The 12,340-nt window shown below is 35.5% G+C and overlaps 1 protein-coding gene across 10 annotated transcripts; it reads right to left on the bottom strand.

The window, feature by feature from the left end:
- Window positions 1–450: 450 nt before the first annotated feature.
- LOC113300334 (probable sucrose-phosphatase 1) lies at window positions 451–12,000 on the bottom strand. Of its 10 annotated transcripts, XM_026549553.1 has the most exons (18): window positions 11,642–12,000; window positions 11,152–11,432; window positions 10,023–10,114; window positions 7,925–8,001; window positions 7,762–7,834; window positions 7,571–7,663; window positions 7,342–7,467; window positions 6,973–7,246; window positions 5,533–6,181; window positions 5,290–5,373; window positions 3,696–3,768; window positions 3,310–3,612; window positions 3,100–3,201; window positions 2,784–2,975; window positions 2,389–2,679; window positions 922–1,108; window positions 765–811; window positions 451–680 (listed from the first exon to the last, which is right to left on the bottom strand). In XM_026549553.1, the coding sequence occupies exons 11-18, from the start codon at window positions 3,753–3,755 to the stop codon at window positions 585–587; spliced, it is 1,278 nt and encodes a 425-aa protein (XP_026405338.1). In that variant the 5' UTR covers window positions 3,756–3,768; window positions 5,290–5,373; window positions 5,533–6,181; window positions 6,973–7,246; window positions 7,342–7,467; window positions 7,571–7,663; window positions 7,762–7,834; window positions 7,925–8,001; window positions 10,023–10,114; window positions 11,152–11,432; window positions 11,642–12,000; the 3' UTR covers window positions 451–584. The 10 variants fall into 10 exon arrangements, with proteins under 10 accessions (XP_026405338.1, XP_026405337.1, XP_026405345.1 ...); XM_026549552.1 differs by lacking the exons at window positions 10,023–10,114; window positions 11,152–11,432; window positions 11,642–12,000 and adding an exon at window positions 4,192–4,232 and having other exon boundaries at window positions 7,925–8,561; XM_026549560.1 differs by lacking the exons at window positions 10,023–10,114; window positions 11,152–11,432; window positions 11,642–12,000 and having other exon boundaries at window positions 5,533–5,731; window positions 5,835–6,181; window positions 7,925–8,561.
- Window positions 12,001–12,340: the final 340 nt, after the last annotated feature.

The following is a 12,340-nucleotide window of genomic DNA, read 5'->3' as shown; positions in this document are numbered from 1 at the left end:
AAGAATTCAGCATCCCGAATTTACAAAATCTGCAGAAACAGAAGCTTCCACTCAAGATTCTTCAGTAATAATCAACAACAAAAATCTCATTTTGGAGATGTAGGTTCTTCTATGACATCACATCTAAAAACACGATCTATATTTCGTTTTAGAGGTCCTGATACAATTAAATTTCTTCAAAGTTTAGTAACAAATGATGTAAGAAAGTTTGGTGAAGCAAGAGAAAACATCAACTTTAACTACACCAAATGTATCAACGGTATCAGAAACACCAATTTGTGCAGCAATGCTTACACCTCAAGGGAGGTTTCTGTATGATTTGCTTATTTATAGACCTTCTCGTTCTTATAAGAAGCTTAATGGAAAACAGAACCGCTCTTGAACGAAAACTACCCACTTGGGTCGTCGAGGCTTGGTATATTAAAGCGAATAAAAAGCGGGAACCATATATTGTTCTGCGTATATAAAGTTATTTATAAAAGTTAAGAACAAATCACGGTGCCACAAGGACAACAGAGTTGTGCAGAGCTAGATCACTTTAAAGATGAATCTTAAAATGGAAGAAAATCAATCTAGGCCTTTATTTAGAACAACCAGCTGTAAGTTTGATCGGTAGCTCCAAATCCAGTCAGCCATGTCTGGTGCATATGCATCCAAACAAACCTATCTGGTGCAGATTCCTAAGAAAGAAGATCACAATCAACCCCAACTAGTAGACTTCCAACGACGTAGTATAGCAATAGAAAGAAAAGAAAATGTCTTACCGTGGTGCATAATACAACAGTAACAGTACAACCTTTTGGCCCTTCATCTATGAAGACATGGAGAAATAAAATGTGGTGAGAGTCTTACAATGTCATTAACATAGTCATAAGAACAAAATTGCTACTGTGAAAAGCAGAAAAGGGCTATAAATTTTACCAGATAACTCCCACTTGTCGAACTTAACCAACCATGAGCCTAATTCAATTTGTGCACAGGTGACTCGATCCACCCATATTCGGAACTTTTTTCCTTTTTTGTCTCCATAAAACTTTGGTAGTTCATCTATACAGTCACGAAGCAGCTGCTCTTGTCCAGACGGATTGATAGAAACTCCAGATGGGTACTGTCCATGTACATAGAGAAATTGATAGTTAAATGGGTAGAACTCAAAACGAAAATCACTAAGCCATACATTCATATACACTGCTCTCATGGGAATAAAATGAGAGATTAAGGATGTTTAAAATGGAGCAGTTTAATGAGACAAAATAAAGTCATTTTAATTTTAAGAACCTCTTATCCATATATTTTTAATAATGATTATTTTGCTCCTATTTAATCAAGGTTAGACTAATCTATTTAAGTCTTCTTTCCTTTTCTTTTTGTTTTTGAAATGTTGGATTCTTTTTTCTATTATGGTTTTTTAGTTTATTTTTTGATTTCTTTTTGTTTTTGAAATGTTGGATTCCTTTTTCTATTATGGTTTTTTAGTTTATTTTTTGAAAATTTGTTTGCCCAAATTTGTACGAAAGGTCGTCATGTTTATAGATCGTGATGACTCTTTTAAATCTCCAAATTACATGTTTATAGACCATGACAACTCTTATTTAATAACGACTTTTTACAAGTAATTTTTAATATAAAATTCAAAAGAGTTGTCATGGTTAAAATTTAGAGTGTTGATACCTATAATGAGAAATTGTAAAAATTCATGTTTGTTTAAAAATTGGGAAGAAAAATTGGGAAGAATCGTTATGATTGAAATTAACCTCCCAAATTCTCAAGTAAAATCATCATGATCGATAAATTTATACCAGAACGACTAAGCAAAAATTGTTAGCGTCTATAAATTTAAACAGTGACGATTTTTCATGGTTAATTTCAGTCTTAAAATTTAAAATAATCTCATAACGTCGTGGTTAAAATTTGGAGAATAATGACGACCGTAATGGATATTGTAATCCCATTTCTGTTGTAAAATTGACACGAGTATCATGACAACTCTATTTCTTAAAAGCAAAAGTTTAAACGGATTGTCAAGGTCATCGTGATGGATTGACCATGACGACTAGGAAAAAGATTATGAAAAAAAAAAATATAAAAAAAAGAAATTTATCCAAAATAAAAAATAGTATCATTACTTTTTCTGAAAAAGTAATAGGATGACACGTGTCACAACCTTAGGAGTTTGGGTAATTTAGTCTTTTTAATGTGTTTAGACATCCCCTATCCATCTTCCATGGACGGGACTAAAACTGACAGCCCCCAATTAGACTAGGATTGTTAACCCAAAGGGACCAAACAACGAATATGTTTCAGACTTTTATCAAATGCCATCAGTCAAAAAATGAAAACCGTACAAAAAGAAAAATAAGTTAGCTATGGAACTTATACTGGACTTACACAGATTGCTTTCAAGTTTGGAATATGTTGTCCGGAGTTGGCGATGTCTGCACGTCGCCATCGCTCATAGAACAAGTAGAACTTTACTATTTCATGACCAGGATTTGTGTTAGATAGGCTGCCTTCTGGGAAGTCCATAACATCTCTCGGTGAAAGGTTTGGTCCTAACTTGAAATGACCAATGGCCTGTATGATTCCAGATGCACACCTCTCAGTTGCATGAATTATCTTAGGGCTGTTTTTCACATTTTCTGTGTGCCACTGCAGAAGCTCATCCATTGCATTGCTTACCTGCATAGCAGAGTCAAGTGATACAAGATTGAGAGAACCTGCAGGTTTAAACTGTTTTGACGCAATGATTGCATTAACAAAGGAACTATGTTTAGGATACAAACCATGACACCATACACATCTGGTACGGTGAAGAGCTCGGCATCATTTCCAGAGTCACCACAAACAAGAGTATTACGGGGTTGTTTACCATCACCAAATTTGTTCAGTAAATAGACAAGAGCCTGCCCTTTACCTCCACGTTTTGGTACAACATCTAAAGCATGGCCTCCACTAAAAATTATCTTTACGTCTAACTGCTCATTAAAAAAGGCAAATAAGAAGCTACACAAGAACTGAAAAGATGAATAGAGACAACAAGTTAAGACATACATCAATCAAAAAATAGAATTTTGTAACAAGTCATCCCAAGAATCTTACCCCACATTTTTCAAGACACTCTGAGAGAGCCTTCATCACCCCCTCGGCTTTCTCCTTCTCTACGTCAAAACTAACCTTATATTGTCTTTGCTGTGTCTCTGACTGCACAATACAAGCTCACAACTATTCAGAATCCAAACACAACTATGCGAGACCACAATTTTAAAGCTGCTATCATGTTAGTTTCATTCAAGTTTCAACCGGCAATACCTGATATTTCAGTTGAGGAAATTTATCTGTTTCCTCCATGACAATGTCTCGGTCCCAGTTTTGATTAATAAATTGCTCAAAGCCACTGTCAGGTACCATTGATTCACCATATGCTATCTCAGTTCCTACAGATGTTATAATTATATCTGGAGTCAACATTGGTGCGCGTTTCTTCAACCACTTGTAAGTTTCAACTGTACGCCCCGTCGAGAAAACTAACAAAGAATCGTGACGGTAACTGGATTCCCACAAAGCATTGAACCTTAGCTGTGAAGTGTGATCATCATGAACATGATGGTCAACCTGGCCAGTAAAAGAACACAATGCCATGAATTAGAAGGAAATAAATGAAAACTCATGAAAACCATCAAGTAAGAGCCTCGTACCATTGTCATGTCAAGATCTGACACTACCATAAGATTGGCAGGACCATCAAGTCTATCCATGAACACTTCGTCGCTATATAAAATAGAAAGTCACAGTCAATTAACATGCTTGACAAACACATATTTATCGCGAATACATTATGTATTGTCAAACTTTCCAATCTAAGATCAAGACTCTTTTGAACAAAATTGAAATTTAAATTGCTTCCATTCACCATTTTTGATGGAATTTCAAAAATTGAAAAATGATTTATTTTTTGGATTGAATGACTTGTAATTTTATTTTCATGCTGATCAACATAGCTTTGATTGAATTAACGGAATTTATCTACATATTTATTGCCAACATCAACAAACTAACAACTTTTACTAGAGATGCAACAAAGACAAATAAATAGCACAGAAAAACTAAGAAATCTCTAAAAGCTCATAGCAAATTTGTATGAAATACATAACAGAAATTGCGATACTAAACATTAATTTCAACAGTAATTACCGGAGAGAATCAATTAGAGATGTTCCTCTGTCTGCGCCTTTCTGGATACGGAGTAGCAGTGATTTAGTTTTGATCAAAAAGTTGTTGGCTTTCAGTTAATATATATAAATTAAGAAGACTAAGGACTTCCTACATAAGACAAGAACCTGGACTTAACTAATCTCAATTTGAATTTGTGAATATATTGGGAATCCAGTCATTGTCTTACAAGGCAAAACACCCGCACAGGAAAGATGATGACACACCAAGTACATTTTTTTAATGGAAATTCCAAGGATATTCCTGTTTTGCAACCTTTTTTTTTGTTTTTTATTATTTTTCTAACCTGATTTCAAGCAGCAACACAAAATATTGCGTGGGAAGTTTTCAAACACAAGAAGCAATAGGGGTTCTTGTTGCTCGTGATTTGGACCAAGGAGAATTTGTGCTACAGGTTTTGCGACTTATTTTTGTAGCTACTCTTCTATCCTCCTTGGCAGACCTTTCAAGACTTTAATGCCAAGCAGTATATCCTCATTCTGAAAATAGCAACGCTAGATAATGTAGGGTGTGATGGAAATTTAGCCATGAACCTATCTAGTAGTTATTTCACTGCATCAGATGTTAATCCAAGACAAGTGATATTCTGATAGAGGAACATTGCAAGGGACAGATATCCAGTTGCTACATCTAACTCACTTGAGCCATTTCAGGGGGGATACTCATCCAGCTATATGGTTAAAAAAGAAAGATGCAATTGCAGTTCGGGGTCAGGATTGGGTGTATTGGTGCCTACCCAGTTTATCTTGTCAGTGCTGATTCATTATAATTTGGGCAGTAGGTGATATAACTGTGGACGACAAATGGTATCCAGGGTCAATTTAGACACGCCAATTGAACAAAGATCTAGAGGAAACCTACAGGCTACAGGTGTTCTTATGGATTTACCTTTGTGGTGATAGATGACATAAATAAATGGACAGTGACAGGAATCGTTCATCATGAGAGATAATTTAACACAAAAACACCAGAGTAACCAAAGGCAAAGACCAATATATGCAATTTAGATCACCAAGAAAATAAAACAACTGTAGTAGTAAATAAAAGTTCAATTCTTACCAAATCAGCCCTCTTTTTTCCAAAGTTATCTCGGCATACTGCAGTTCATTATGTCCTGTTATCAGGTGTCATACTGAGGCCTTCCTGCAAGACCAAGCATCCGAGTTACATCCAAAGGACTTAATTCAGTCCATGTCCCTTCCTCGGGATTGTAAATCTGAGTACCCTTGATGATCACAGCATGAGCTGGTAAACTAACACCCCTTCGCAAGGGTTGCAGTAGAAACCAACACTGGTACGTACCTTCCTCAATAAGTTCCTCGACAAGATAACGTTCTGTTCTCGTATACTTCAATCTGTACCCTATTCAGCTAAATCATCCTATCAAAGGCTGGCTGTGCCCAGCTGGGGCATGACTGAAATCTTAATTTTGGGCCAGTGTTGTAGGCTTAGGCACAGGCACATGAACTTCCTGGATCCTTTGCAGCGATTCTAGAAGGGCCTGGCAACAAGCTGACACTTCATCGGTAAACCCCACTTGATGGAAAGATATGGTTTCAAGGTCTAGGAATTGATGTTGCTCTTCCAACCAACCATGCACTCACCGAATCGCAATCAATCACTGGACCTCTCCTCAACCTGTCTCTATCCTTGAATCTACTGGTACTCTCTTCTTTCAGCCCCTAGCTTCTTCTCTATTACTTTTATCCTTGTTCTGCTGCCTTTCTTTAGCAGTTGCTCTTGCACATACAACTGCTCAAGAATGGAAGCCAAGTCAGGACCCAATCCCATGATTTCTTCCTGGAGTTTCATCATATCTTCGTGATATATTGCCCTTAAAAGGTGACTACATCACAGATTACCTAACTGATTCCGCAAACATCTGCATTGTCCCAGCAATTTTGGTTTCAGGTCCATCATTCTCCTCTTCAGAATCGTCGTCTTCTTGGACCTGATCACCGAAACCTTTAATTAACAGCGAGACTGCTATTTGAAAATGGAAAACAAAAGGAGTTCTGAATAAAATAGAACTAAACACGAACAAAGTAGTTTACAGCCTCCTCCTTGAATTTCTAAGTAGAAAAAAATAACAAACTACAAATTGCATTCCTAGATACACATGAGCAAGCAGTAAAAACTTACATTTGACTACCCTAACATAGCATAGCATTCCCAAAACTATTTCTGTATTCTAAAGTTCAATTATGCGTAACTAAATACTACAAAGTTCCGATGCAAACAATAACAAAATCTCGTCCTAAACTAACAAATTTGAGAATTCATATATTATGCATCGGCTAGCAGAAAGCACCCAAAACCAGGTCTGTTTATTGATTATTTCATACGTTTGCTTGTCTGAAGATCCAAATTCACTAGAAGATATGATGTGCCAAGAGCTTGTCCAATGGTAAATGTGTGTGCTTCATACGTGACACCATAGCTAAGACATCCTCTTGAAGTAAAATTTACATATAGGGCTATAATTTCCTAAATACAAGGAGTAAAAAATGAACATCTCCAACCCATAAATTATAAATCTTATTCTTTGCATATGTGTAATTATTGGTTAAGATTATTTCTACTAGGATTAGTTCACTACACTTTGCACCTAAATTAGATCACTACACCTTGCACCTAAAAGGTGACGGAAACGTTTGGCAGCTCAGTATATCGAAATTCAATGTCTTATACTCTTGCTAGTCCAACAGAATTATAAAGGTAAAAGTGTTCGGAGTATCTTACTGTTTTCTCTGGGTTAATGCCAGCTATACTGACATGTTCATAGAAGCTTCAGAGGGTTTGCAGACAATTGACGAAGTTATGATTGAGTGCTACCCAAGTCGAGAAGCAAGTTCAACTATATCAAAAACTTGTTTTGTTCATCTTCGCTGTCGGAATTAGTGCTGCTGTGAGTAGAATTCAGTGTCTCAAAACATAGGATCCCTTCAAAACAACCTTCGAAACCAAGTCTGTTCAGACACTTAGCTGCATGGATCTTATCTGTGTTTGTGAAAATCTATTGACAAAGATGAAAAATTGATAAGAAAGACAGCTATAGGGCCGGAAGAATACACAATTACTAGTTTACCTATTCAGTTTCAGGAAACTTACAACTTTACGATAAGGTAAGCTTAATAGAAGGCTTCTTAGAACTGGGTCTGAATTGAGATCCCCGTATGTTAATCTAGGGTAAACAAAGATGTGGTATTCATCACAGTCGAAATAATAACAAATAGCCTGAGAACAATTTGGAAACCATATTAAAAACAAGACAGATAACCACGCTCGCATTGCTGCTAAACATTTACAATTACGACAAACATACGAATTGAAATCATACTCTAAGCCCGGCCATTTTTGTACCATGTCTGGTAGAGAAAATTGCACATTTCAGGGATTTTTCTCTCTATGCCAAGCTTTTCATGCATATAATCTAAAATCAACCAAAGTATCCAAGGATGGGAACCATTAGAAATTCATCATAACCAAAACAAAAAACAACCTGGATCAACAATTATAACGAATCCATACCTCCTATTTATTTATTTTTTGGTGCAACTGGCTGACAAACCAGAACTAAAAAGATAAAGAGTATCATCTACATCTGAAAAGTTAAAGAACATTGACCATTATTACCTCATCATAGATAATCCATCCTTTAAACCTACAAGAGCTTATAAGTTAAAAATCTCACCAAAGAGAAGGCAGTCTCATCTTTAGTACTCTGAGATTGTTGGTAACCATCGCCGTACTCCATTTTGAAATGGAAAACTACACAAGGAGCAAATGAAAGTCAGCTTAAGTATGCAGCGTACATAAGAACATTCAGAAAACCAGATTTCAAAAGCCGAAGTCTTTCACTAAAAAAATTTAGAATTCTTCTCAAAACCCACTGAATGCGATTCATGATTTACGACTACCAATTTCAAAAGGCAATAAGAATCAAACTACAAGAATCTCTCATGACCATGGCCTACTCTACTCATTGCCAATTTGTTTGCTCACAGATTTGACACATTTTCTGGAACCAAATTCTAGCAACAAATTTCAATATCAAAAAAGACTACCCACAAAATCAGAAACTGTACAATCGTAGACAATACAAATGATAAGAAAATATCCACTTCAAAGATAAAGACCTAATTACAACTCAAACCACACATGTCTAAAAAATAGATCACATAAACGAAATCAGATAACCAAAGTTGTATATCTGGTGATTGTGGCGGTAGTGATTCTAGTGAATGTAGGTGGTCTCTGTGTGTGTGAGATGAGGACTGAAGGAGGAGGAGGGAAAAGAGAGAGTGAGGGAGGGAGTTAGAGAATTTTTGCCTGATTAAATTGGGGCTGGGTGGATTAAAAGATGGCTGTGAATTTCAATTCCCATCAATGGGAAATGGATAAGAGGTGTCTAGATACAATGAAAAGACTAGATTACCCTAACCTCTAGGATTATGAGGTGTGTCATTTCATTACTATTTCTATTTTTACTTTTTCTAATAATTGTTAATTTTTTCCATTATTTTTTTATTTTTCATATATATCTTCACAAAAAAGTTAAATTACAGTCATTAAAATCGATAAATCATGACGCCTCCTTCAAATTCTGGATTTAAAAAATAGAATCCATGACGACTATTGTCTATTTTGAAACAGAAATAGACTTCCACAAATTCTGGATTTAAAAAATAGAATCCATGACGACTATTGTCTATTTTAAAACAGAAATAGACTTCCACAAATTCCATTACAGTCTCCGTAGATCCAAATTTTAAGCATATTGACTTTTAAATTTTAAAATAGATATTGATCATGAAAAGTTGTCATGGTTTAAATTTATAGACAATAACAACTCTTTTAAGTCGTCATTGTATAAATTTGTTAACCATGACGAACTCTACTTGAAAATTTGGGGGTTATTCATGTGTCATCATGATCTTAAATTTCAAGCATGACGACTCTTGTCAATTTTGGAACAGAAATAGATTGAAGGAGAAGATCGGCATTGAAAAAAAATATGACCATAGTCACTGCAATGTAAAAATTTTGGACATGGTCGGGTATAGTCAACCGTGATTTTTCTTAGTTCTTTTTTACAACATTCGACATGGACTTAATCTGCTTCCATGAAATTAAAGAAGTTTTTCCTTTTTAGATTAAAAAATTAAAGTAATAATTTAAAAGTATAAGGGTAGTTTAGCCATTAAAAAATATATGGGGTAAGGGGTGATGAAAACTACGTCAAAATGTCTCTATTTTGTTTTACTCAATATCCCCACTTAATTTTCCGTGTTCCCAAATGTGGGTTTATTAAAAGGAGACTTGTGAATAAAAAACAGGGTCATTTTAAAGTAAATTTCAAAACCCCTTATCCATATATTTTTTAAATGTTTCTTTAATTTTTTACTTTCCCCAAATTTAGTGAAAAGTCAGTCAAGGTACTGAATTACGATCATGAGGATTTTCTCAAGTTAACAATATTGAATATTCTTATGAAAAATCTTATCTTTAATTTAAATTGTGACAACTTTTCAAAATTAACGAGTCCTCTTGGTTGAAATTTAGTACTATGACTACTGTAAATATTTACTCCAGCATTCTAAGTGGGGCAACTAACCAATATGTTGTGATGGGTGGAGGACCCGTTTCCCTCTTTCAATGCTACATTGGTTCTCTTTAAAGGAATGCTCTGAGCATTTCTTCTACTAGCAAAGTATAATACTCAAAATAAAGATAAAAATATGGAAACTTAGACGATTCCGATATGTGGACAAGAGAAAAGTTGTACTAACCAAAGCATTGCCCTCTGTAGTAGCTTCTGCCCTTATCTCATGTTCAGCATGCTGGAGGTTCAGTGCCTCCTTGGAGTCCTTCGGAAGGTTAACTACACCAAACAGCACAAATATATGATAAACAGCATAAGTCAAACTGGCAATATAAAAAGAAAAGAAGGGGTACTCATTAGGGTTTTAAGCTGGTTGTACCCCAGGTATGCCCCAATCACAAACAGGTGCTAAAAACAATCAGGTGAAACATGGTTTAGCACAACGGATATCATTCTAAATCAGGGCAAATGGGCGCAAATCAATGTCATCATACACCATTCGGAATAATGCGGGAATATAATTCGGTATGAGCTTTTACGACAACCAAAATCGATTAAGATAAAGATTAAAGCTGGATTTTGCTGCTGAGGAATTAATCAAATATAAAAAAAAGTCAATAATTTGAATACTGATAACTTTTAAATGGAACCACCTCTATATTGGGGAAAAAAAGTGTAAAGAGGAAAGGTAGGCAGGAAAAAATGCATCCATATGATACTTTTCTTTCATTTCTCACCTTATACCAACTACCATCTGCTATTAATGAAATGTTACACTACATGTTGGATTTCTAAGATTTTCCTTAAGAAGGGTTATTCTCTTATTTCTAGCATTATTATTACAACTAATTTTTGGGGAACCAAGACGGACTTAGGATCAAACTAGGATAATTTGTATGAGAACATAGTTATTAAGAAAAAAATTACAATTTATCTGTATCAAAATTAACATAGACAGTAAAGTGACGTTTCCTAGCATGGAGACAGATTCACATAAATGCGACTACACTAAAAAAATAGAACAACCTGTGTTACTGTTAACCTTACAACTATAACATCTTGCTTATAGTATAATACATGGATTGCTGGTGTGAAACAACAATATGGAGTATGTACTGGGAAATGAAGCTTCACAAGGATGAGAACAAGAGCGCTTTCCAAATCAAAGAGATGCATGTTGTACAAGAACAATTCAGTTACAACTCGAATTCTACGCATTATCAATTTCAGACAACATAATCTAAATATTAAAAACCTTGAATACAGACTCAAATAGAAAATTTAATAATTTATGGCAGGTATTTGGAAACTCATACCTCCAGATCCAAGCAATCTGCTCACACCTCCACCGTGTACATCAGAATGATCGATAATTGGTGATGAAGAAGGTGGGTTTCTTCCACTACCCGGATATGTTTGGGAGTCCTTCACTACCACTACTCATCTATTGTACAGAAATCCTTCTGACATGCCCACCAATCTTTACAATAGTGTCCTATTCGTTTTCCCCATCCCACCCCAGTTGGTGTCACACGTACACACTTAAATGCTGCTGGTGCTCGGACTTGCTTAGGTTATGCTTCTCGAAAACTTGCATCTACGTATACAATCAATGACCCTACTCATTCAGATTTTATTAACATACAATCATGATTCAGTAGAAAATTCATTTGTGCAAGCAATATCCAACAACTCCAAATTCATATGAATGACTTTTCTACTCGAACAAAAGGACATAACATACAACAATGTTAATAAAAAGTAGGCAAACTCACATAAGAAGAAGAAGAAGAATGAGTTACAGACCTTGGTGACGGTGACTAGAGCTGGTACCAAAACTTCTAGGTGGAGTAGTATTATAAATAGAAGTATGAGATGCAGTCCACCACCAACATCACCTTGTTCTTGATCATCATTTCCTAACAGAGAAATCAACTGAGGATCACGACGCTGAGACCCAAATACTCTTGATATGAGTAGAACAATTATACCCAAGGCCCTCGCAAGAAGCTCTACAACTACAATCTTTCTTGGCTTGATTTCCACAATCATGACAAGTTTGTATTGATGAAATTTATAAATTAGCACTGTTCCACCATAACCACCACCAGCAAAACCAGCAATCGTAACATTTCCAGCTCCATGGCTATTATTGTTAAATACATAATATTGGATTGATTTAGAGAGTTTATATTAATTGATCAGGCATTGTATTAACAGGGTAAATCACATTATGATGGGTTTGTTGATTTTGAGTAGACCCGTTGTAGTAAGAAGGGGTGTAACACAATTGTGTTGTTTTCTGAGTTGTTGATGGGTTTTGATGTTGTTTGAAAAAACAATGATGCAGGAGCAACAAAAGAAACATCACAACTCCTTAAACCTACCATACCCATTTCATTTTGAACTGCTAGTAGACTGTAATTAATAGGCCTCCACCCATTTCCACTATTATCACCACCACTGTTGTGTCCTCCTCCTCCTGTCACAGCCGTTGATGGTGTA

Source organism: Papaver somniferum, chromosome 7 (assembly GCF_003573695.1).
Source record: "Papaver somniferum cultivar HN1 chromosome 7, ASM357369v1, whole genome shotgun sequence".
NCBI lineage: Eukaryota > Viridiplantae > Streptophyta > Magnoliopsida > Ranunculales > Papaveraceae > Papaver > Papaver somniferum.
Note: the sequence above shows the minus strand (reverse complement) of the source record. Positions and strands in the feature narration are given on the sequence as shown.

What these genes read in the sequence shown, in the direction of transcription:
- LOC113300334 (XM_026549553.1), bottom strand. Translation starts at nt 3,755, where the DNA reads ATGGATAGACTTGATGGTCCTGCCAATCTTATGGTAGTGTCAGATCTT. An exon ending in CAGATCTTGACATGACAATG is followed by an intron (nt 3,613 to 3,695) that starts GTACGAGGCTCT and finishes TTTACTGGCCAG; the next exon opens with GTTGACCATCATGTTCATGA. An exon ending in TTCCTCAACTGAAATATCAG is followed by an intron (nt 3,202 to 3,309) that starts GTATTGCCGGTT and finishes TGTATTGTGCAG; the next exon opens with TCAGAGACACAGCAAAGACA.